At 37.9% G+C, this 24,997-nt stretch overlaps 1 protein-coding gene across 2 annotated transcripts; it reads left to right on the plus strand.

Moving 5' to 3' along the window:
• The first annotated feature begins 581 nt into the window (after positions 1–581).
• ZNF831 (zinc finger protein 831) lies at positions 582–18,646 on the plus strand. 2 transcript variants are annotated; one of them, XM_049817032.1, is made up of 6 exons: positions 582–718; positions 5,191–9,481; positions 10,357–10,499; positions 12,182–12,351; positions 15,077–15,228; positions 16,484–18,646. In XM_049817032.1, the coding sequence occupies exons 2-6, from the start codon at positions 5,195–5,197 to the stop codon at positions 17,309–17,311; spliced, it is 5,580 nt and encodes a 1,859-aa protein (XP_049672989.1). In that variant the 5' UTR covers positions 582–718; positions 5,191–5,194; the 3' UTR covers positions 17,312–18,646. The 2 variants fall into 2 exon arrangements, with proteins under 2 accessions (XP_049672989.1, XP_049672990.1); XM_049817033.1 differs by having other exon boundaries at positions 16,563–16,717.
• Positions 18,647–24,997: the final 6,351 nt, after the last annotated feature.

The raw sequence follows: 24,997 nt of genomic DNA on the forward strand, positions 1-24,997 counted from the left end.
ACTGCTTTATCTTGAGGACTCTTCATGGAGTCAAGCCACAAATGAAACCTAAACTCTTAAAATAATCTTTTCACTTCTCTTGACTGTCCCCTATCCTGTTTTCCCTGCAGCTGTTCACAAGTTTTAGGGAGGTTTGTTGAGCATGTCCTAAACACTTTTAACATTCTTGAAGTATTTTCCCTCCTGTTTACTGCTTTCTGTCCTACCGCAGGGCACCATTAGGACAAGCTGGTGGACAGTACCCATGCTGGCTAAGTTTAGCATTTCGTATGTAGCAAGTGTCTTGTCTTCACCATTGTTTTCTTTTCCAACACATTTTTAGAGAGATCTTTATTGTAAAGTTATAAGCAAATTACCTTTAGGGGTATAAAGAAAAAAAATTCTACCCTTGTGTCAGTGTATTTCACTGAATGATACAATTGACTGCAGTGTACAAAATGCTTACATTTCAAAGGCAGCCGATTCTGTTTATAGGTTCCTACATGAATAATGATAAAGGATACAAAGGGATTGAAATGCTACTTCATTTTCTTCTGTTTCATCTCTTCCTGTTTTCTGAAGGTTGTTACTGTGACACCAATGTAAAAAAAAAAAAAAAAGAAAAAACCAACTTCCTACTTCTAATCTGTTTCAAGTCTTTGTCCTCGTTTCTCTCTGCTTGCATCAAGTATTGACAGAAATGAGACTTCTTTTGCTGAAATGCCTGGCTTAATAAAAGGTACGTGAGCTAAAATTATTTAGACTAAAGAGGATTCTACTTCTGTATGCTCTCTGTTTTTATATTTAAGGTAGGGATCACCGAAAGCTTTTAAAAAAGGCAAAGACTTCTAGTGTCATATAGCATACTATGTATGTTCAGAATGTTGAAAAGCTGCTTCTGTGTGGTTACAAAAATAAACTAATTCTGTCATGTCTACAGATTATACCTGTAGACCAAGCCAGGGGATTGAGTACTGCATCTGCTTAAAGACTATGATGATCCTCTCTATGGTGTGTCAAAAAATTATATGTAAGTGGAGGAAATAAGCAGTTACATGTTTATTTAATGTTTTTATTAATAATGATGGGCAATTGACAGTGCATTCACATGTGCCATGCAGAAGACAAAAATCTTTTGGCTGTATAATACAAGATTATTATAACAGTGCTGATAAAATGAAGCAAGTTTTATGAAATCTATTTGGAATTCAGAAAAAAATTATATAGAAAAGAGGAACACTTTGGATTTAAAAAGAGTTTTTTATACCACTCCCCTCTAATTAAAATACTTTATACTTATACACAGAATAAGACAGTTTCTACTACCCTGATTTGTCATCTGAAAGTACTCCACTTTTTGACTTTTCAGTGTTCCACAGTCCTACCTATGGTATGTACCTGAAGGTATAATTCAAACTAGGAACAAAATAATTGTATTCAAACAGAATCTTATTGACCAATTTTGAGAGCTTAAGAAACTAATTTAGAAAATTTTGGACTGGCCAAATTCTGCTTTTCGTTTTGTTTATTGGAATTTTTTTCTTTTCTAATTAGGATCAAGTTTTTATACTAGTAGTTTGATGCCACATGTTATAAATTGAGCTCAGAACATCACGTAGATGCTCAGTAAGAGAGCCTGGGGGATAATCAACAAAGGAATTTTTTCTACTTTAAGCAAGGACTACGCAGAATTAGCCGTGGGGTAGAATTAGTTTGAGATAAGCTATTTTTGTCAATGTAAAAAAAATACAGTGGCTTGTTTTGTATATAAATGACAGATGTGAAAATTATGGTCGTATTTGCCACAGTAGAATACAAGCCACAGAAGTTTCACTTAGGAAGAAAGTATCTTTTTTTTGCTGTGAAAAGCAGAAAACTACCACAGCTGGTAGAAATCTATTATTAAACTCTTAAAAGTAATGACATTGTGTATCACCATTTATTTTAATTGTTCAGCACTAGTTAAAACTTTCCTTTAATTTTTCTGTAATCAGTTACGTATCTTCTTTGTAGAACATTACAGAGCACTGAAATTATTCTCAGGACTACATTGTATTTTGGGCCCCAGAAACTTAACAGAATAAGTGAAATTACACAAAGAGTCTGGTACTTTGGAACTACAGGTTTCATATTAAAAACATCTGCCCACTGCAAGTCCTACTAACTTACAGGCTGGCCTTGAAGGGCCCATCAATTATGCATGCACATAAGGATATTCAAAGAGAGAACATAGTTTGTGACACTGGAGCAGGCTTATTGGGGTGGAAATGTAAATTCCACATTTTCACTCTTCTCTCCAGGGGAAGGAGGGGAGCATAGATACTTACGGCTTGTTTCATCTGATGTGGTACTTGTTAGATGTTGTAGCTACATGGAATTCAGACTTCACCTTTCTTCTTTGAGTCTTGTCTCTGCAGCATATTTTTTTCCCTCAACTTTTCTTTATTTTCACATCTTTGGAAAAACTACTGCATGCTTAGTTTATGAGTATCATTGGCTCATGTCTTATCACTTGCTGCCGTTTTTATTGTATGCTGTGTTTAAATTGCTATAAAAATGACTGTGTAGCTTAAGAACCATCTTAAATGGACTTGAAATGTCTATGACCTCACTTGGCAAATTAGAGAAATCCACTTTTAGCCCACAGTGTTAACCACACTGCAGAATATGGATAATAACTTAATTCCTTTAATGAGCCACATTCTTTCAACATTATTTCATCAATAGACTCAATACCTATATTACAAAGCCACTTCAGTGATTGTTCCATGTAGAAATCTCTGAAGCGGACAAGAAAAGTCCATGCTTGATAACTGAGTTTGATTTATAAATTTCACAAGAAAGGAGAAAAGGCAAAATCTAACACATCGCAGTGCACGGATCAGGATTTTTGTTACACTAAAATCTTTGGGTGAGGACAAAGAATCCCATCAGGCACTGCTAACCCTTCCCATAAATGGTCTAACCCTGAGCCCACTAGCAGTTGGTAGCAAGCTCCTCAGTTACTTAGTGGCTCATCAGCAGTTTTGTTGATGCATGCAGAGAAGCTAATGGCCTTGCTTGTCACCAGAAGGAAAGTCAGAGAACACATCCCAGAGACTGCATTGCTGTTTTTTCCTCCACTTTTCCAATTCTTGCAATAAGCAGAGAAGATCAAAGAGAAACTGGAAGAAGCCTTGGCTGTGAAACCCAAGTTGCCAGCCAGCAAAAGAACTTCCACAAGTGGTGCAGAGTGAGGAGCGCAGAGTAATAGCTACTGGGTTCTTGGTACATTAGTTTTCTGATGCTCAAGGAGACAAGTATTTACAGTTGAATTATGAGCTACACATAGGGAGGAAATAATCAGTCGGATTAAAGGCAATATCCTAATATGCAAAACTTTTTCCTTTGCAGAAGACTAATAAACAAGAGGGTTGCTTTACCTTTCAGTTTCAATGGTGCATACATTCACTATGAAAACTACTTGAATTCCTAGTCTATTTATTAAGATGCTAATTACATTTATTATGGAGCATATAACTCATCGACCTTAACCTATTCCATTTGATCATTAATAGAAAGTTATTTTGCCATTTTTGCGTGTGATCTGAGTGAGACGCTATCATTTTCAGTTGTGAAATAACAGAACTTCTCTTGGATCTCCATCCAACTTTCTATCAATTTACTAGTTTTATTAATTGTTCTAATAGTAACAGAGGAACACTTAAAACCAATTACACTGAGTTTGCCATTCCTCCTTTATGTTAATTACTTGCAAAATTCTCAGTAACTACATGCAACTGAGATTTTGCCTTGAATAACGGTAACATAGTGTGTGTGCCATATGGAACCAGTCCAAATGTCAAACATTTTTGAGTAATTTTTTTTTACTGTTTCCCAGTAATGATTACCTATTAAAATGATCCAAGGAAGGTACAGAAACACCACTACAGATTATGCAGTAAGGCAACAAACTGCAGATTTCACAGTTAGCCACTATGTTATTTCAAATGGGATTTTTATGACTGTTTGCACAGGAACAGCCTATTATAACAGCCAATGGATACAGAGCTGTGAGTATAGCTGAATAAGAATTTGAATAAACATTTACAGACCACCTTCTAATCTTCACCCAAACTATAATTACAAGAGGTTATGCTGATGCCTCTATCAGCTCTTCCAAAGATAATTTTCAACTAGCTTATTTTGATAGTTTCCTAGTTTGTTTCTAAGAAAGAAAAAAGACAAGACTAATTTTTGTTAAAATAAAAAGTAGTCTGGACCAACACCAACCCGGAATATATTTGGACAGATTTCATAAGAATAGGCTTACTTTTTCCAAAAACTGTGTCTACAAAATGTTTTCATCTGGCATTGAAAGCATCTGAAAATAAGCAGTATACCATAATATTGCCCTTAATTAGACAAAATTAATTTGGGCTACATGAAAGACAGCTTTAATTTATCCCACTACTTCCCTATGATACCATCTTTTCTACTCGGTACATATTTATATAAATCTTACTTGTAAAACACGACATCAGTTTCATTTTGTTCACCTATTTTCATTTTGCATCACTTGTTGTAATTTATTTAGCCTTAGCTCACTTAAATTGGGTAAACACAGATAATACGCAGCCATGTTTAATGTCCTGTGTTTGGAGCAGGTTGCCTAAAGAAGCTGTGCAGTTTTTATCCTCAGAGGTTTGCAAAACCAGACTGGATAACATCCTGAGCAACCTCATCTGACCCCAGTGCTAACTCTGTTTTGAGAAGGTGTTTGGACTAGAGACCTCCTGAGATCCCTTCTAACCTTATTTGTTCGGTGTTTCTATATAACATTTATTAATGTAAATTCTTAAATTAAAAAAAAATGGTACAAATATGTAATGGCAATATGGTTCCAGAAAATCACAACTGTATTATTTCTGGGGTGCTGAGAACCTCCATTTGCAAATCTGATACTCAGATTTATTTCTAATACTTTGGGTACTTATTGTAGGTTTTAAGTGCAATGTTCAATGTTCTTTACGCTGTACCGAACTTCAATTCCTAGCTAAGAAATGAAAGATGAATCAATTTAATTTGAAAATGAAGTAATTATTGTCTGTATAATGCCTATATATAAGATTTGTGATATTCTTAATTGCCAACTTTCCCAGTCCAGCAGATGAAAGTGTTTTATTTTTCTACCTGAAGACTCCTACTTGTTTTGTTTCCCCTCCCTTACAGATACATGAGCATATGGCAGATAACCTTTGAAATGGAGGCACAGAAGCAGCCTGGTTTTACAGTCACAGTCGCAGTAGCAGATCGACCAGTTTCAACCTCTTCTCTTCAGCCTGCACAGGGTTCTTCAGATCTCAGCCAAGGCAGTGTGATTCCTCGGCAGGAACAAGCACTGTCCCAACCTGTGTATCTAAAAGCCCTTACCATACCACTGTATCAGCCTGTCCAGGCAGGATGCTTTCAGCCAAACCGTCAGTTAGTGACTGGCAGGAGCTGTGTAAATCTAGACAGCAGTAACATACCTCTAATCCTGAGTCCACTTGTTGCTTCAGAAGGCACAGATCAGCCTCAGTCAGTTTTTCAGAAACAACTTGGACAAACTCTAACATTGAACATAGTGAGCACTTTACCAGTTTTGTCATCACCAAATTCTTGTGTAAATGCATCTATTGGAAGCCCAGGAAAATCAAAAAAAGCTGGGAAATATATCTGCAAACACTGTGGACGAGACTGTTTGAAGCCAAGTGTCCTTGAGAAACACATTCGCTCTCACACAGGAGAGAGGCCCTTTCCATGCACCACTTGTGGTATTGCATTTAAAACTCAAAGCAATTTGTATAAACACAGAAGAACTCAAACACATGTCAACAATACCAGACTGCCCTCAGACTCCGACAACAGTGGTATATTGGAGCAAAATGAGAAATCAACAGAGAGCATCACCTCACATCAAGGCAGCAAACTACTTAGTAGCACCTGTGAAGATGAGGGGATACAGATAAAACAAATGAGTTCAGAGACCAGTGCTGCCACAGACACTAAGAAACTTCTTAATGACCTTTCGCTGCCAGCAACAAACAGTTCATCATTTGCTTCAGAAAATCATGAAACAACGAATCAGTCCTTTAGTTCAAAGGCTAATCAGGGGGTTCCTGAAAGAGAACCTCAAAGTTTATCATCTCCAGGAGCTTTGCCAAATGGTCAGTGCCAGAGAAAGAAGATACAGGAGCAAAGAACTCCAACTGCCAGTAAGTATATTCAGTTGCAAAGGCAGCAAGCAACCTCTTCAGAAAAACAGTGGGATTACAAGCCATTTGACTGCAAGCTAAAGAAGTGTGAGAGCACTGACTCAGGGTATCTGTCACGCTCTGATAGTACAGAACAACAGATGGCATCATCCAGCCCGTTGCATAGTCTCTATGAACACAGCACAGAACTGGAAAACGAAACTGCTTTCAGCAGCTTAAGGTGTACCTCTGCAAGCAGTGCGAAGCTAGATGCAGCTGAGAAAGCTACAGCCTTGATGCTTGAGAAAAAAAGGCTGGAAGAACACATTTCAAAACTTATTTCTCATAACAAAAGTGTGGTGGATGATACCCACTTAGACAACGTTAGGCCCAGAAAAACTGTCCTTTCAAAGCAGGGAAGCATTGATCTGCCAATGCCTTATACATACAAAGACTCTTTCCATTTTGACATCAGAACTTGTGATGTAAATAGGAAAAAGAATCTTTCCCTTTGTTCAGCAAAATCTACCTTTGCACCCCTAGAAAAATGTAAGCCAATGTTTTTTCATTCAGTTCCCACCCAGTTCTCCACAACAATCGATACTGTGCCTGTTACACGGAGCAACTCCTTGCCATTTGTGGAGGGCACAAGACTGGTACATGACAAAGCAGGTTGCTCAAAGCCACTTTCTCTTACTAAGCAGTCTGTAAATACAGGCAGTGCTAGTTTGCTGCCTAGCAACAATCTTGCTGCAGATTCAGTGGATTTTCCTAATAGCCATCCCCGAGCTCTAGTCAGACAAACAGCAGTGGATGATTTGCCACTAAGTAATGTGGTTGATCATACTCCTCCATCAGAGGAGTTGCAAGGGACTAAAAAGCTTGGGGCTGGCGAAGTAATCAACGCTAAAAATAAGAAACACAATCAAAGGAAGTTAAAGATGTTCTCTCAAGAAAAGTGGCAAATGTATGGAGATGAAACATTTAAGAAAATCTACCAAAAAATGAAAAGCAGTCAAAGTGCCAAGAAAATTAAACAAAGGGGAAATAAGATTACAGATATTACAAGCTTCGCTCCCAATTCAAACGAATCAGTCAGCAGTACTGAAACTACTGAGGAAAGAGATGGCAGGCACTCTGTAAGTGACAGTCTTTCCTCCCTTGTGACAACAGGTTTAAACGCTGGTAAATCAGAAACCTGTACTAATGGTAATCATATTCCACAGAATGTGTCCTCTGAGGAAACTGCAGACAGTGTAACCTACCTAATGGAGACATCACATTCAGTAAACGCCAGTGCACATACTGTAATGAGCAAAACTTCCCAAGACCTCAGTGGGAGTGACACAGATAAATACACAGCTGGCAACAGCACATTACTAGCTCCAAGCAGTTGTGAGTCCAGGCTTCAAAATACTCAGTGTCAGCTGAACACCAACAGAAGGAATGATGACTGCTTGCCAGTACAGAGTAGCAAATGGGAAAAACCAAGCCTTGGGAAAGAATCTAGTACATTTGAATCAGATTGTAAAAGCACTTCAAACAGTTATGGAAACCATAGCAGGAATAAAGAAACTGGCCAGCATGCCCTGACACCCCCATGGGTCCATTGCAACAACAGCAAAGAAGGCGCAGGGAAATCCCAGAATTCACCATCAGAAAGAAAAAAACTGAAATTTGAAGTGGAGAAGACACAAAACACTATTTCAAAGTCCTGCCCTAGTCCCAGTAGTGAAAACAATGCGGTGAATGAAGCAGAGAAAGTCTGTTGTGCTAGCACTCAATGTCTTTCCACAGCACCAGTGAAATTCTCCAGTAAAGCAGAAGAGCAAAAATTAAGTGCAGGAATTAATGAATGCACTGGAAGTACTGAGAATGTGGAATATACGAAAACAATCAAACTCCCCACAAAAGCTCTTAATTATAGTGATGTTAACCTTCTTTCACATTCAGCAGGTATCTCAAAAGCTTCATTTGTGGGAGTTTTAGGGCCTGAATTAAGGGGAAGTGATTGCAACTCTTTTGCCTTGCACAACACAACAGATAAGGATGTCAAAACATGTCTTGTGAAAACAGGAGCAAAAGTAGCACTTTTCAGTGACAATGCTGTTGATGTGTCTTCTAAAATTCATCATCTGCAACCTGGTCATTTAACTCCAGTCCCACAACAAAATGCCTTTTCTCCAAAATATATCCTTAAATTGCCACAAGACAAGAGAGCCTCAGATTTGTCGCTTTTTCTTGGATCAGAACAGAAGATTACACCTTGCACATCTGTGACAGACAACTTAACTACCCCCCCCTGCTCTTCCAACAGCGGATCACTCAGTTCTCATTCTAATGATGTATTTTGGTCCCCTTTAAAATTTGAAGTGAGACAAAAGGCCAGCAAAGGAGAACTGCGATGGAACGTACATGCAAACTGGAAAACTCCAGTATTTTGTTCACCAGTCAATTCAGAAACAACAAATACCTTAACCACAGCAGATAACACCTTTTATAACCAAAACTTCAGGCAGCAGGATATTGTAAGAGATGCTTGGAAAAACAAACAGAACAAAAATAAATTAAATTATCAAAGGCAAACAGAAGAGAAGTGGATAAGCAAAACTGCTTCCTCTACACAGACCCCAAAGAAGAAAATATGCTTTACTTCTATGTATACAAGTGGTTTTTTCATATCAGCTGACATCAAAGAAGAGAGAAAGGTTTTACATCATCTTTGCTCAGGAAGTGACTCTCTGACAATGACATCAGCTTCTACCAAGGGTGCAGAGCCAACAGTCGTGGGATGGAACAGAGGTGGAAGTTCATGCACTCTTAAGGACATTTCACCAACACTGCAGGATATGCAGCATTCTCAGAGCTCAACAGACAACCCCGCTTATTTTTGCCATTCTTTTGGCACATTTTATTGCCACACTCTCACTACTCACTGTAGAGAATTCCCAGTGCTACCCCACAATAATCTGTCTTGCTACTCTGGAAGTTTAACAGTATCAAGCACGAAAAGCACCTTCCCATCACTAAGTGCTGAACCTCGATTGACTTGGTGTTGTTTAACAAGAAGCCGTCCTCTGCCTGCTGAGCAGAAGGGAAATTCAGACTCCGCTTATTCCTCCATGCATACCTGTGACAAGGAATTTAGCAATGAATGCACACTGTCAAAATACGATATTTCCATTTTCAAAATGAAAAATATTAGCAAGACTGTGGCATATGGCTTAACAAACAGGAGTTTAAAAACATTGGTTTCATCCCTTTCTAAAGGAGAACAGATGCAGGAGGTAATATTAATAATCTTATTTCCTTTCTCAAGAGGGTGTAATTGGCTGGCACCCCCCCCCCCCCCCCCCATTAGAAAAGTAAAAGAATTATCAAAAGTATACAGGCATTTGTACAGATTCGTACAAATTACAGAATTTACAATTTATGTTTTTGTAAAATAAGTTACATATTCATTTGATTCATGAAAAATACATACTTTTGTGTGAATAAGTTTCTTTCACTTGAGAATTTCAGTAGGAATGCTGTCTAGTGAGAAGAGTGTATTTGTATTTCTTGATTTTTCCCCTTATGAGTATATTTTATATTATTCTGTAACATCATATATATTTCACTGTTTTAATTTTAAATGAATATTTGAATTAGAGTAGGACTTAAGTAAACCACTAATGTCAAGATTTTATTATACTTGGAGATACTTGGAGTCAAAGGCAGACTGCGTACTAAATCTCTTATTGTTTAGATGCACTGAAACATCAACAAAACCAAATTGCATTAATAGCCTGTAAAGTGTTTAAAGCTTGAAAGCTTTTCTTTTTTTAGGTAAGTGAAGATAGACTAGTCTGTCTGTACAGATCCTAGAACAGGTCTGTAAGACTAAACTTACTTTTTATATAGGAAGAAGAATATGAAATATCATATACTAATTCTATTTAGATCCACAAAAGCAGTGAGTTGTTTTAATTTTATTTTACAAAAGTAGATGGACAAAGTGATTAGAAAAAACTAACACACAAATTCTAGGAAAAATTCAGAATTGTGTTATTTAACTACTATGCTATTCAGTGCTACCTAAAAAGAGCATAGATTTCCAATCTCTCAGTTAATGTAATTCACAATTTTCATATACTTCATTTTTTTTCAATATTCTCAACAGTTAAGCTCAGCAGCTCCTGGTGCTGCTTTCAAAAATATTTCAGAGCAAAAGAAGAAAACAGTAGTTTGCAAAAAGGAAAAACTCTCAACAAATAAACTCAAGAGGAGCCACAAACAGAAAAAGATTAAAGTCACCCCGAAATGGTAAGGAATATGGTTTTCAGCTTCCCTAGATACAGATATAATTTTGCTAAAATGGGTGTAAAAAGTCCACAGAAAATAACAAGTCATCCCCAAAATTCAACCTTGTCAAAATCAGGGGAAAAAAATCAATCTCTCAGAAAGAACTATTCCCACATTGCAGCAGTTCCACAAAGGTAATTTATAAAAAAAATCAGTATATTGTTAACTATCAGGTACAGACTTTTCTAAGCAAAACAGACATATAGCAAAGAAAGATGATGATTGGTCAGTTGACTCTCACAGTGCTTTAGAAATTATTCTTATCTGTCAAAATTGTCAGCATTTACTTTGCTTTGAAGGGAACCAAAATACTTAAGTTTTTAATCCTGTTACAGCTAAAAGCAGTGTGTGAGATGCTTTTGTCCCCAGAAGATCTATATCCTGAACTTGTATTCACAAAAGAATGCAGAAGAATAAATATCAAGTTTTAACACAAACTAACAAAACCATCTGTAGTTTAAAGGATCATTCGTTTAAATAAAAAGCAGGAAGAATTTCAGTATAAAACTATCAAAGGCACATTGTATCAATCAGCACAGCTCTGTATTTAATGGGAGTTCATATCAGTGGAAGACTTAGCTTCTAATCTTTCAAGAGTGTGGGGTAGCAGAATGTCTGAGGAATTGCTTCAATAAGAAAAACATATTGTGTGCTTACATCCCTCTTATTTTATTTCATGACCAAAATCAGACAGTGACTCCCTTGTGGACAAATCAGTGTCAGTAATTTAATCACGGTGTCTAGTTTGGAAAACAGCACTGCAATTTTGAAGGACCATAAGAACAAAAATAGAAGACTCAGGTCTGTGTTATCCAGTCTAGTGATATTCTTCTAGGACTTTTTTCTGGTATGGTTTTTGTGGTTTTTTTTTTGTTTCCTCCCCCTGGTTTCAGAATTTATTTATTTGGCTATATCAAAGAAGTACAGGGACTTAATTAAATACAGGGTCCTGAAAGCTCGTGTCATACATATTAGTAGCTATGTGGCCAAACCGTTAATCATGAAATGTAATATATTTTTCTAATACATGAAACACCTGAATAAGCACGCCCTTTTAGATTTACTTATTACATTGTGTATAGTGACTGATTCTATCGATACAGGAATGGGACCTTCCAATGTACTTCAGTCTCAATCATTAAGAGTTATTGAAGGATCTAGCTAGAGTAGAAAACAAAGTAGAGTTGGATTATTCTAGGTGAGTTTTCTAAATCACTGAAATACTTGTGTTGTTCATTAGGGATGATGAATAGGTAGCACATAAGAAGTGAAAAGTAAAAAATCCAACAACTATGCAGCCTCAGGTGATTCCTGTGCAATTCAAGTCTTTATGAAGTATGTTATTTTAAAATTCCAGATATAGGAAAAAGGATCTGTTATTCCTGAATCCTTTTCTGTTAGCAAACCAAGGATTTACTGAAACTTACTGAGGAAAAATTTAATAAAAAATAATTATGGGTCTCTTGCCTAAAATCCCAATTTTTTTTTTTAATCTACAGAAACAAACATCTCCTTCACAGTAGTAACTTGCTGTTAGACTTAAATTTACCTGATGATGTGGTATCATTCTACTCTGGCTGCTTTTAAATCGCACATATTTTTTTACCCTTTCTTTTACCCTTTTTAACCCATTGGCAATACAGGTACAGAGGGAGGCATGTACATGGATATGCTCAGTTGAAAATTAACCGACTAAGCAAGCGGCACTGTTTTCCAAATAGAACACTGGATGCTTTGAAAAAGGGCTATTCATCACAACCCTGTAAATTTAAGAAGTACAAGAAGTCCTATTCTGCTCAATCAAAGGTACAAGGTAAGTATTTTGAATATTTTTTAATATATTGAATGTTTATTTTTTAAGAGAATGAACGTTAGCAGTATCTCTGACATGAACCTGTTCCACATAGAACTGCAAAAACACTGTTGTCCTTCAGTATGTTCTGTGAGTAAAAATACAAACATCTCACATATTTTCAGAACTGAACACACAATTATTTTCATACACACACTTACATATGTGAATTTGACAATTAGGAGGGCAATTTAAAAAGAAATAACTCCAGCCAGTAAGTCAGCTTCATCAGGGACCCAACTGAAATGCCTCTATCCAAACACACACAGCATGGGGAATAAACAAGAGGAGTTAGAGACATGCGCACACGTACAGGGCTACGATCTTACTGGCACCATGGAGACGTGGTGGGATGGCTCCTATGACTGGGGTGTTGGAATGGAAGGATTCAGGCTCTTCAGGAAGGAGAGGCACGGCAGACGAGGAGGGGGTGTCACCCTCTATGTCAATGACCAGCTGGAGTGCATGGAGCTCCGTCTGGGAGCGGATGAGGAGCTGACCAAGAGCTTATGAGTCAGGATTAAAGGGAGGGCAGGGACAGGGGACATTATAGTGGCGGTCTGCTACCAGGAAGACCGAGCAGGTGAGGCCCTCTATAGACAGACAGGAGCAGCCTCACGTTCACAAGCCCTGGTCCCCATGGGCAACTTCAACCACCCCAATATCTGTTGGAGGGACAACACAGCAGGGCATAAGCAATCTAGGAGGTTCCTGGAATGCGTTGGGGACGACAACCTTCTCCAGGTGATGGAGGAGCCAACGAGGAGACGTGCTGTGCTGGACCTTGTTCTCACCGACAAGGAGGGGCTGGTGGGAAATGTGAAGCTCAAGGGCAGCTTTGGCTGCAGTGACCATGAAATGGTGGAGTTCAAGATCCTTAGGGCAGTGAGGAGGGCACACAGCAGGCTCGTTACCCTGGGCTTCAGGAGAGCAGACTTTGGCCTCTTCAGGGATCTGCTTGGTAGAGTGCCATGGGATAAAGCCCTGGAGGGAAGAGGGGCCCAAGAAAGCTGGTTAATATTCAAGGACCACCTCCTCCAAGCTCAGGAGCGATGCATCCCAACAAAGAGGAAGTCAGGCAAAAACACAAAAAGGAAGCCTACAGAGGGTGGAAGCAAGGACAGGTAGCTTGGGAGGAATACAGAAAAATTGTCCGAGCAGCCAGGGATCAGGTTAGGAAAGCTAAAGCCTTGATAGAATTAAATCCGGCCAGGATTGTCAAGGGCAATAAGAAAAGCTTCTATAGGCACGTCAGTGATAAAAGGAACACTAGGGAAACATTGGGACCAGCACTGTTTAACATCTTTGTCGGCGACATGGAAAGTGGGATTGAGTGCACCCTCAGCAAGTGTGCTAACACCAAGCTGTGTGGTGCGGTCAATGCGCTGGACAGAAGGGATGCCATCTAGAGGGACCTTGACAGGTTTAAGAGGTGGGCCCGTGTGAACATCATGAAATTCAGTGAGGCCAAGTGCAAGGTCCTGCCCATGGGTTGGGGCAATCCCAAGCACAAATACAGGCTGGGCAATGAGTGGATTGAGAGCAGCCCTGAGGGGAAGGAGTTGGGGGTGTTGGTTGACAAGAAGCTCAACCTGACCCGGCAATGTGTGCTTGCAGCCCAGAAAGCCAACCATATGCTGGGCTGCATCAAGAGAAGCATGACCAGCAGGTCAAGGGAGGTGATTCTCCCCCTCTACTCCACCCTCGTGAGACCCCACGTGCAGTACTGCGTTCAGCTCTGGGGGCCCCCACCATGAGAAGGACGTGGACCTGTTGGAGCGAGTCCAGAGGAGGCACACCAGGATGATCAGAGGGCTGGAGCACCTCTCCTGTGAAGGCAGGCTGAGAGAGTTGGGGTTGTTCAGCCTGGAGAAGAGAAGGCTCTGGGGAGACCTTCCAGCAGCCTGCCAGTACCTAAAGGGGGCCTGCAGGAAAGCTGGAGAGGGACTTTTTACAAGGGCATGTAGTGATAGGGCAAGGGGTAAAGGCTTTAAACTGAAAGAGGGTAGGTTTACATTAGATGCAAGGAAGAAGTTCTTTGCTGCGAGGATGGTGAGACCCTGGAAGAGGTTGCCCAGAGAGGCTGTGGCTGCCCCGTCCCTGGAACTGTTCAAGGCCAGGCTGGATGGGGCTTTGAGCAACCTGGTCTAGTGGAAGGTGTCCCTGCTCATGGCAGGGGGGTTGCAACTAGATGATCTTTAAGGTCCCTTCCAACTCAAACCATTCTATGATTCTATAACTCAAAATCACCTTCCACTAGAAGCCTAAACAGTTTTAAGATGGATCTTTATCCGTTTCTGAAACAAGATTGTATGATTGCAGTGTGAAATGAGTTTGGAGTATTGACTTGCTTTCTGTGTTTCCACACACCCCTGTTTAATTAGCAGTATTAATGCAAATGATGTTTATGCCACAACCATCTTGGAAGCAGGGACAATACCTTGTGTTCATTCATAGCAGATAGAATAGCTATTACTTTGCAGGACAGTAATGGCCAATTAAAAAGAAAAACAAAAACCAAACATATATAAGTAAATGAGAAAATGTATCAGGCTTAGAACAGAATTTTACAGAAAACAGTAAAAACATAGAAGTTAGTTCAGTGATATGATGGGAAATTTAGTAAGTTCTAGCATGTGGGGGAATAAAAATCAAAGTAAAAGTTTCTTCAACCTCTTTTCAATAGAAAATTACCTACACCAGCAAAAAGACACATCTTTTTCCACCTCAGACAAGCCACTTTGCAGAAGGAAAGAAGAAGGAAAGAATAACTCAGGAATATCTTCCCATACTGAAAATCTAAACCATGTTAAACAAAAAGACAAAATGGATAAAAAAGTAGGTATTGTACCTTAATTCATGTACTACTTTTTTTTAAAAGGAAAAAAGATACTGGTAATTAAATCCTGAATTACATTCAGCTGTTTTAAAGTTCAAGTTGAGACTACTTTGTATCACAGATTTTGTTTAAAAATGTGTTAAAGGTATTTTTGAGGTTAAAATATAATGAAAACTTACTAATGTTAGAATTAGCTTTTTTAAAAGAACAATTAAACTTGCATCAATTGAAAAGGATATTTCTTGTGCTTGCTGTCAGAGATTTGATTAGCACTGATTTCAGAGGTGCCAGTAGATGTAGCACAGAGTATCCTGAGACAGAGACAGTAAGCTTGAAACTAGACAAGTGGGGAGGGTAGTAGTAATAGCCACACAGTGGTGGGAAGAATGTGTACCCAGTGTCACAACTGAATTTCTTTAGCCCCTTGTGAAAGCCAGTGCTGCTGTGGTTTCAATGCTACCAATAGCTGCATTAGCTAGAAGGTCCTTAGACACATCTGTATGTGCTGCAAACAGCGCTGTTCTACGCCGTGTCAGCACAGCTTCTGGGAGTATTCTATGCTTATCCTACTTATACTTTTCCCTACACATCCGCTGGCTGCACTTGAAGTCCAAAGCTACTGAGCCATACTGCTGTTATGTAGCATGAGCACTGGTTCTTCATGTAGCATAAGCAGTATCATAGTTAGGAACCTAATCCTTAAAATGTTTTTTACTAAGTAGTTTTACTTCCTACCCATATCTCACCACCTCGGACATTGTAATATTTCTTACAGACTCATCACAAACCTTTCCCCCTACGTTGCACAAACATCGTTGCAATATGTGTATTAAAATATCTTAATGAAAAGAACATCATCCTAGACAGTACATAAGAATGCAGCTTCAAACCCCTAACCCCCATCATCCATAAATTATTAGCATGGTCTGTCACCTACCCAAGGAAAAAAAAAAAAAAAGAAGGAAAAAATACACCTCCCCCATACACTGGAAGGAAAAAAAATGTTTTCTATCAAAAGAGAGATGAGTAACTTGGTCTGCAGTAATGAAAAAAGAAAGAGTGCAAATATAATCATAGTTGTATAATTAAAGGTTGACATTATGTTTAATTACTCAGTTGATATGAGTTATAGCAGAAGTAAATGTTGTCTACTGATATAGTCAACTTAGTTATCATTGCACTTTTATGGAGGATGGAATTGCTCTGGATTGAAAATTTTAAGTGTAAATTGTTTTGCCCCCCTAATTTCTACAGGACATTTCTGGGAAAATCAGGGAACACACAAGAACAAACTTGGAAATATCTATGACAGCTCATTCCTTTTCATCCACAGTTAATACAGCCACGCAGCAAGTCAGCAGTGATGTGGAAATCTGCTGTTTAGTGACACAACCACTTGCGCTTCAGCAATCAGTTCCAGGGGATTCACAGACAAACATTCAGAGTGACTCAATGGCATCTTCTTTTTGGTCTTGCCCTTTTGATTTTACAAATACAGGCACAGGTGACCAACTTGACACCAGGAACTCAGAGCCTACTGGTCCTCTTTCCTTACATCTAGAAGCAAGCCAGGAAAACATACTAAATGTAGAGTCAGAGAGTCAAATATTTGGTACATTAGACCCGGTGATCCAGGCCTCAGGAAGGGAGAAACCTCCAACTGAAGAAAACACATATTCATCTCTAAAAGAAAACTCAACTCCCAGTTCCCAGCCTGGATGTTCACATGTATTCAGATCAAAAGCAGAGTCTCATCCTGAGTCAGTCACAAGGGCTAAATTACCCAGTACGGTATACACAGAGCGGGCAAACTTTTCTCAAAAAATCCTTGACCTTCATGGAAGCGCAGACAAGAATGGAACCCACCTGCAGTCAAATAGCTATGGAAGGCCACACGAAACGGCTACTACTGCCTTTAAAAAGCCCCCAATCACTCTCAGGTCCCCTGAGTTCAAGACTTACTCTGCAACACCTTCCAAGATATACAAAAAGAGAGGTTTAGAGGTGATGAGGAAGCAAACCAGAGTTGAATATGATGACACTAGCAGTGATGATGAAGATAGGCTTGTTATAGAAATATAGCAAATAGGCTGCTAACAAGATGCTTCTATGATGGCCCGTTACAGAAGGGAATACCAGGGATGTTTGATCTGTATTTCTGATGCACCTTAAAATCAGAAAAGCCATTCCTCTGTGCAATAGGCAGCATTCTCTTCTGAAGAGTCCATCCTTTCAAGGACTCCAACTTTTTAAAAAAATCTCAAGCAAATTTGAAGCAAAGAGGGAACTGGCATCAGACATTTCAATGCAAGTGGTAATCCTGTGTTTATGAGGGGTTTCCAGCACTGCTAACATTCTTACCAGTCTTACATAATTCCCATAAGTGCTAGCTGCCAGTAGCTGTATTATTAAAAGGCTGCAGTATATTTATTTACTACTAACAATACAATAGCAGCAGCTTCCTCAATATATGAGCTAAGATTTCCCGGAAGGGTATGGATGTATCCTCTTCTATATACTCCTCTTTTGTAGCCACTGCCATCTGTACTGGGAGTCATACACTTGGCATTAAGGGGAAGATCTGTTCCCTAAGTATCTGTGATATTGGAAGAGTCTGGAAAAATGCTGTTCTTTTTCCATGTTGCACAAATGTCAATGCTTCTTTGTGACAAATGACACAAGCATGCTTTGCTTTGTGTTTTGTGCCTTTTATGCCAAGATCTACTCAAAATATTCTTGATTTCTAGCTGGAGAATATGGGTGTTAGCTATTGATATTTCCTTGTGGTAAAATTTCTGACAAGGATTTTCTCATTATATTCATCACTTTGTGCCCCAACCGATGTAATCTGGAATGTTTAATTTTTATTGTAATCTTAAGTTTAACTGCAATGATGCTATTTTATTGAGAGTAAAGGAGCTATATGGCATAGCTTGCTTTGTTTTTTTAACAAGAAGTTTTGTGCTACGAACCCTAAAATTTACTGGTTTCTATGTGAATAAATAATTAGATATTTTAATTTGACCAAGTGTATTCACTTGCTTGATTAAACTGATAAACATTAAAAACATTCCACTTCTACATTATAGTCAAATTCTATAGTTAAACTTCTACTGTTCTTACATTGCGAGTCATACATAGGGTCTTATGGATTAACCTACATGGCATATTTGGAATTGCTTTTACTTTAATCATGCACAGGTAAGCTTATATAGGTCATATTCACAAAGAAATCTAGTATACGACATGAGAAAAATAAATGTGTATGTGCAGAAAAATGCCAAAACAGCTAACAGATAAAACAAGTGCTAAGTCCCATGCAATTCCTGTGTTTTCAGATGTCTTACAACCATGAGAAGACTTGAGGTAGTCCATACAGAGCTTCACCTTGAGCTTCAAATTATGCTCATAAATTTATTATTGGTAGAGAAAAAAAAATCATGATGAAAGTATTATACGAATTCCTAATTATAATGTGTAAAAAAAAAAAAAAAAAATTAAGGAAAAAATCTACTCGTTCAGAATAGAGGATGAACCATGAAAGATATTTTTCCCTTTCTAAAAATGTTACAATATTACACCAATTACACCAATAATTGGTGTCAAAACTGCAAGGAAAAAAAAATAGTTTAAGGAATTATTCTCCTGCTTTACTTCTCATTTACCAAGTGCTGGGGGTTTATAACAATAGTATTACTACTAATCTGTTGGGTTGTGATCAGAATTTGCAGCCCAGACATCCAGTGAACCGGTCTGCTCTTTTGCTACGCTTTATGGTAGACTTCTGTAAACCTCAAGTTTATCTCCACATAAAGAGAAGAAAAAGCTGAAGGAACAGCCTCCTTAACTTGGGAAGCTTGGAATTTAGAGATCAGCAAGCACAGGCATATAGTTGAAGAATGAACGGCATCAACAATGGTGGGTTGCAAGGCACTGCAAATTGCCTATTTTGTTGACTGAGATACAGTACAAAAAATACCATTTTGTTTAGAATGATACAGCTGAAAAGATTTATATAGCTGTAGATTGTTTTTATGTTAGATTTTTCTCTTCATACTGTTAAATTATTTTATCTTAATAAAAATGAAACATGATGATCTTGGTACATGCACTAGTATTATAGTTCACGCATATTAACATTTAATGATTTTTAGTAGCAATTATGCTAGATTTCCTTGTCTACCTCAAACCTTAGCAGAAGAACTAACAGGTTACTTAGGAAACTTCTGAGTGAGGTTATTAGAAAGAAAAATGTTGATAATATCACTAATATGGCAAGTTTCACTGGGTTTGGTATTACAAGAACAAGAAGGATCAAAGAAAAAACTGTCTCAAAATCTTTCTTGCTCTGTTCTGTATTTGCACTCCAGGACAAACTGGAGAGGTATTTGGGTGAATCCCAGGTGCAGAGAATTTAAATAGTGTGAATAGCGTGAATTCAAAGAAGTACATTAATATAACTCCAATTTGGGAGAAAAAGAGGAAAAAAAATAGGGAAGAGGGAGGCAGAGGAGATGCCCTCAATAGTGCCACAGTATTGAACCATTCAAAGTTTTGGAACTTTTTTCTGATGGAATCACTCAAAGTTACAGCTGGATTCTGAATCTGCAGAAAAAGCAGGAGAAAAAGAAATGCAATGCTTACAGAGGTACACAAGTCACAGTGTTCTCAGCAATACGGTTGGCCAAGCTTTATTAAAGGCTATACGACTGCTATCACACAGGTACTTCCATGAATACATTCATTAGAGTCATACTAACAAAAAAGCATATGCTTGGTTTCAGCTGCTTTAGCTTCAGATCTTTTTCCATCTTCATTTTCAAACTCCCTATGTATCTTTGTTAATAGTAGTATGGATTACAAGAAAGTGTTTTTTGCGATTTTCAATTCTGTGCCATTCCATCAAAAAAATCTGACAAAGTAAAATTTCAAATGTTTCAAAGTTCTGCAAAGTCTCTTAAAAATGTATAGTCTTCTAGAGCTAATGGAAAATTTCCAAACCTATCAAATCTGTCTGATCCAGCTGTAAATAAAAGCTTTGACAAGCACCTTTAGAAAGCACAGCACAAGAAAGCCATTGCATCAAACCATACCAGCAGCCTCCACAGCAACTATATTCACCTCTTGCTTGTGCAAGAGTTTTATTATTATAGTTTATGGACATGTAATGGATATGCTATATAAAGTTTTTTGCATAATGTTTGTGGCTAAACGATGTGTTTTAAAGTGGAATTTCTAGATCAGTAATTTAGAAATATTCTAATGACAGACTCAGAAGTGCTGTGCAAAGAAACATTTATCCTGTGTATATTTTACAGCATTAAATATAGAAATTTCTTTGTACATACTGCAGCTGTAGCTGGAAGAAAAATGGGACAATTTTAAGTTAGCTGAGAAAGTACATTTTAAACTCTGTTTCCTGACAGAAGTAATCCTTGATATTTCAGCTTAGTATACAGTAGAAAAATTTGAGCTAACATTAAAGCTGAAAAACAAAAAATTGTAGCTCTTTAAAAGCACCAATAGATCTATGGTGGCATTTTTAACAGTATCACTAAGGAAGGTAGCGACTCTAGCACAAACCTTTTTAGCCATAACAACCCTTGGAGTACTAAGGTCAGAATCACGTACACCAACATGTGAAGACTGTGAAAATGTTCTTGGTTTAACTTAGGGAACTCAAGGAGTTTGCATGTCCAAATCCAGCTGGCTGTATGGAAACCAGCGTATTTTGGCTTTCCAGAAGATGCTGTATTCACAGAAGAACATACAAGGCTATACGGGCAGATTATTCTCTACCTTTTACACTGCAAAGGTGTCAGCCATGCAGTGATGTACTTAATTAATTTGCTAGAAGCTGAACATCAAAGCCACATGAGGGCACCAGGCACAGAGAAAAATCTGTGTTTCTTTATCCTTCAAAGTCAGCAGCAGTTCTGATGGATCATTGCTTTGCTATAAACAAATTTGAAATTCCTTTGCACATGAATGCATCTCATCAACTTTTTCCTCCGTCTATGAAAGGAAGCAAATTAAGAAGGAATGCTGATCACTGATAAGATCTATATTCAACACCTACAGTTACTCAACTAGACTCTAAATAAGTGGATGTTTCAGATTTTCCCTCTCTACATGTGAACAAACTATTTCTTATTGTTTCAAACTTTTAGATTAGATCTTATTAATTTATTGATACTTCACTGATCTGCCTGGCAAACCCCAACTCACACACAAGGGTGGATGACAGGGGTGCAAACCAACCAGAGCAAGCCCAGGGATCACCCACAAATACAAAGATATGCCTTGAATACATAATTTATGAGAAAAGATAACAAGAGCTGTCTAGCTATCAGAAGAGAAAATTAAGGGAATATGCACAAAAAAAGTTCAGTATAAAAATGTGGGAAGACTATCGCAATCATCTGTCTTTCACATCCATTCTGGGAGGATATGAAATGATGGGCTTAATTTGCAGCATATAAACTAGATATTAAGAAAAGCTTCCTATTTAAGGAGCAACTAGAGCATGTAACAAATAACCCAGGAAGATTATAGACTTTTCATCAGTTGGGAATTCAGTAACAGTTAAGGCAAGTATTTCTTATTATAGGGATAATATTATTTAGGGCTGGAACAGACTTTCTTTCCAGACCTATTTTTTATTCATAAATTCTTGTTTGTCAATAGCTTCCCCAAAACACAATGCCCCAAACATTTACTACTTCTGTGGCTGTGTATGCACTACTGATACACACACAGTGTGGTACCTAAACACATTTGTTTTGCATTACTCACAATGTACATCTGGTTTTGTGTGTTGCCCATGTTTTATTTACACAATCAAATTTGTTCCCATTCATGAGTGTTTATGTTATAATAATGTAGTTAAATAGCTTTGGTAAACTATTAATTTTACCTCAAGGATTTGTGTGGAATTATGGCTGCAGATTAAGACTCCTGGCCTGTATTTTTCATTTACCATCGGCATTCCACAAAAGTCACATGGATGAAAAGGTCAGTATTATTTTTCCTAGACTTTAAAATACCGTGAGATTTTAACAGCACATTTAAAGTGTCCTGGTGGAACTGGATAAATGTCACGTAGAAGCACATAACTTAAAAGCTGTGTCTTCCAGGGAACTGTAATGTTACCACAGTTCAGTTATAAGTCATTCTCTTAAATTTAAGCAGGACTTAAATATAAAAAAGCAGTTTTCTTTCTCACAGTCAAAGTCAATTTATCTATTGACTACTCATGACAACTGCCTAAATATGTTCTGTATTTATGTAATGCTTGAGTTTAGAAGAACTACAAGGCCAGTTAAACAAGGGATGGGCTCACTTGAACATATTTGTGGGTGCTTTGCAAAGTAGTCAAAAGGGATTCTTGTGCCATGGGTGCATAGACTATTTTGACTTTAAAACCCCTACTATATAAGTCTCGTTATCAATCCCTAATGATTGTTAGTGTTTACAAAACAAGCTGATTCTAATATAGTCAATTAATTAATCCATAATCCAGTTTTTTAAGCATCACAAGTTTCGTGTATATGCATTTGTAATGTGTTTTTGTTTCACTGATTGACAAAGCAAGCAATTCTAATTACAACGTTGGATATAATATTAGGAGTATGTACGTAATCCAGCAATGATTGGAAGTATTTCAGAGGGAGCTAGATCAGATATGAGACTGATTTTTTTCAAAGATTCTTAGGCCATTAACAAAATGAACAATTGGATGAAAGCCGTGGGAGCTGTGTTTCATAAACTACTGTGGTCTTGTTTTCCAGATGTCTCTGAACACTGCTTAGGTTCAGTAGTACTGCTGATGAGGTCAATCATTCTAGACAAACGTAGACAGATAAGCCTTTATGGAGTCAGGCTTCCATGTATCTTCCTGAATTACACTTAACCTCTGCAAAGCAAAGCCTCTTACACATAACAGAGGTATTCACAGGGCAAAATTAAGGTCACATCAACAGCCCTCCCCACTCTTTTTACACTGATAGCGCTACAGTCTGTGGTGTTTGTATCTAAAAACCTTTCTGTGATTTATCATTCTTTACTATACATACCATATTCCATTTTTTCTTGAAAACATCCTTGTCCTTTCATTGTACATTCCCAAGTAAAACATTTTGTCTCAAATACACAGCTAGGAGTATGACAGGGTCATTCAGAGGAGCTGCTGTTGTCCTCTCTCCTCTGTAAAAAGAAGCCATTACAGAAACTTCCCCCTCTCCGTCAAAATGGTTAATGCAAAAAGAAAAGAACAAAATTTATTTCGGTAGCATGCTTTGGCAGCAACCTAGATTAGCAACTAAATAGGGGAAAGGGAGCCAGGGTTGTTCCTACCTGTGTTAGGAAACCACAGTCTGAGAAGAGGAATACTTTACTGGGAAGCTAAACCAGGGCTATAATAGTTAGCTGGAATCTCAAAACCTGTATGTACAAATGCAATTACAAGACTGGCAAAACTAGCAATTTAGATAGCTATGTGCACATACATGTTTATGTGTGCTGGCTGGAAGGAGGAACAAGGAAAATTACACCTCTTAAAAAGTAATTTGACCATTAACTCTACAATGCCTCTTAATGTTCCCATTGCTTACAGAGAATAATTTGCATTGAGCTCCTCAGATGGAAAGGAATACAGGCATAAAACACATCACCACAGCCTCTGCAGCCCACGAGTGGTTTTTATTCCAACTCATCCCTCTTATGAAGAAGTTTTGCGTAACTTTGTTGATTCTAGTTATGGGTTATGCTAGCTCCAAATGGAGCAAATACTCAAAAGGGAAATGATTCAAAGGTCTCAGACCTCAAAACACTAGTTGTCCAGAAGCAAGAAAGTAAGTATAGCTAAGTAAAGCATAAAAAAGCTGCCTCATCCTGTGCAATATTATAAAGCTTAAGAGATTATATAAAAAGGATTTACAAACTTTGATTTTAAAATAAGAACAAAAGCAAAATGGTCATTATCACATGTTTGGTATGAAAAACACAAAACCTTTTTTTTATTTGTACCAGATGTGGATAGGCAGATGTGAACTATTGGACAATAGTCAGAGAGGTGGAATTAGGGAAATATCCATAATTAATAACATGCCTGCGGAAACATGTTCTGTGCTTCAAAAAGAATTCAGGTGCTATGAGAACTGGGAGCATGTCCTTACCCTGAAGATGTTGACAAATTTGAAGAAATTCCAAACAGGGAAAAGAACTGATTGGGGAAATAGATTACTTATGCAGAAAGATTAAAGGAACAAATCTTCTGTTCTCAATTACACCAATGTGGTCCAATTAAATTCAGTGATGATGTACCAATATAACCAGGAGAAAAGTTTGACTGAAACATATGATATGAAGAATTTGCTTAGAAATACTCAGAGAAAGAATTCCCTTTAGGAAGGAAAGGAATTGGTAAAATATTTTAGGGAAGCAATAGGTCCTGTAATAAGATTTAAACTGAAAAGAAGAAAAATACAGCCAGAGAATGTTCCACTGCAGTTATAGCTACTAAATACCTCCTCTGGGATATTTAACATGAAGCTAGAACACAGCCACTCACCATACAAAATAATTATACACAGGAGGTTGCCAGAGAATGCGATCAAGCAGTTCTCTTAGATATCCCTGTCATTCACAAAATCAGACACAATGTCTACATTCATTGTTTTTATGCCTGTATCCATTATTTCTCTCCACCTTAATTCACACAGTAGTGACTAATGCATTATGAAAATTTATCCAGGCTGGATCAGTTAC

This window comes from Accipiter gentilis, chromosome 14 (genome assembly GCF_929443795.1).
Source record: "Accipiter gentilis chromosome 14, bAccGen1.1, whole genome shotgun sequence".
NCBI lineage: Eukaryota > Metazoa > Chordata > Aves > Accipitriformes > Accipitridae > Astur > Astur gentilis.

Excerpts from the sequence above, each read along its gene's own strand:
- ZNF831 (XM_049817032.1), top strand. The coding sequence starts at position 5,195 with ATGAGCATATGGCAGATAACCTTTGAAATGGAGGCACAGAAGCAGCCT. Across the intron at positions 10,500-12,181 it reads ATTAAAGTCACCCCGAAATG|GTACAGAGGGAGGCATGTAC; the intron begins GTAAGGAATATG and ends TTGGCAATACAG. Across the intron at positions 12,352-15,076 it reads TGCTCAATCAAAGGTACAAG|AAAATTACCTACACCAGCAA; the intron begins GTAAGTATTTTG and ends TCTTTTCAATAG.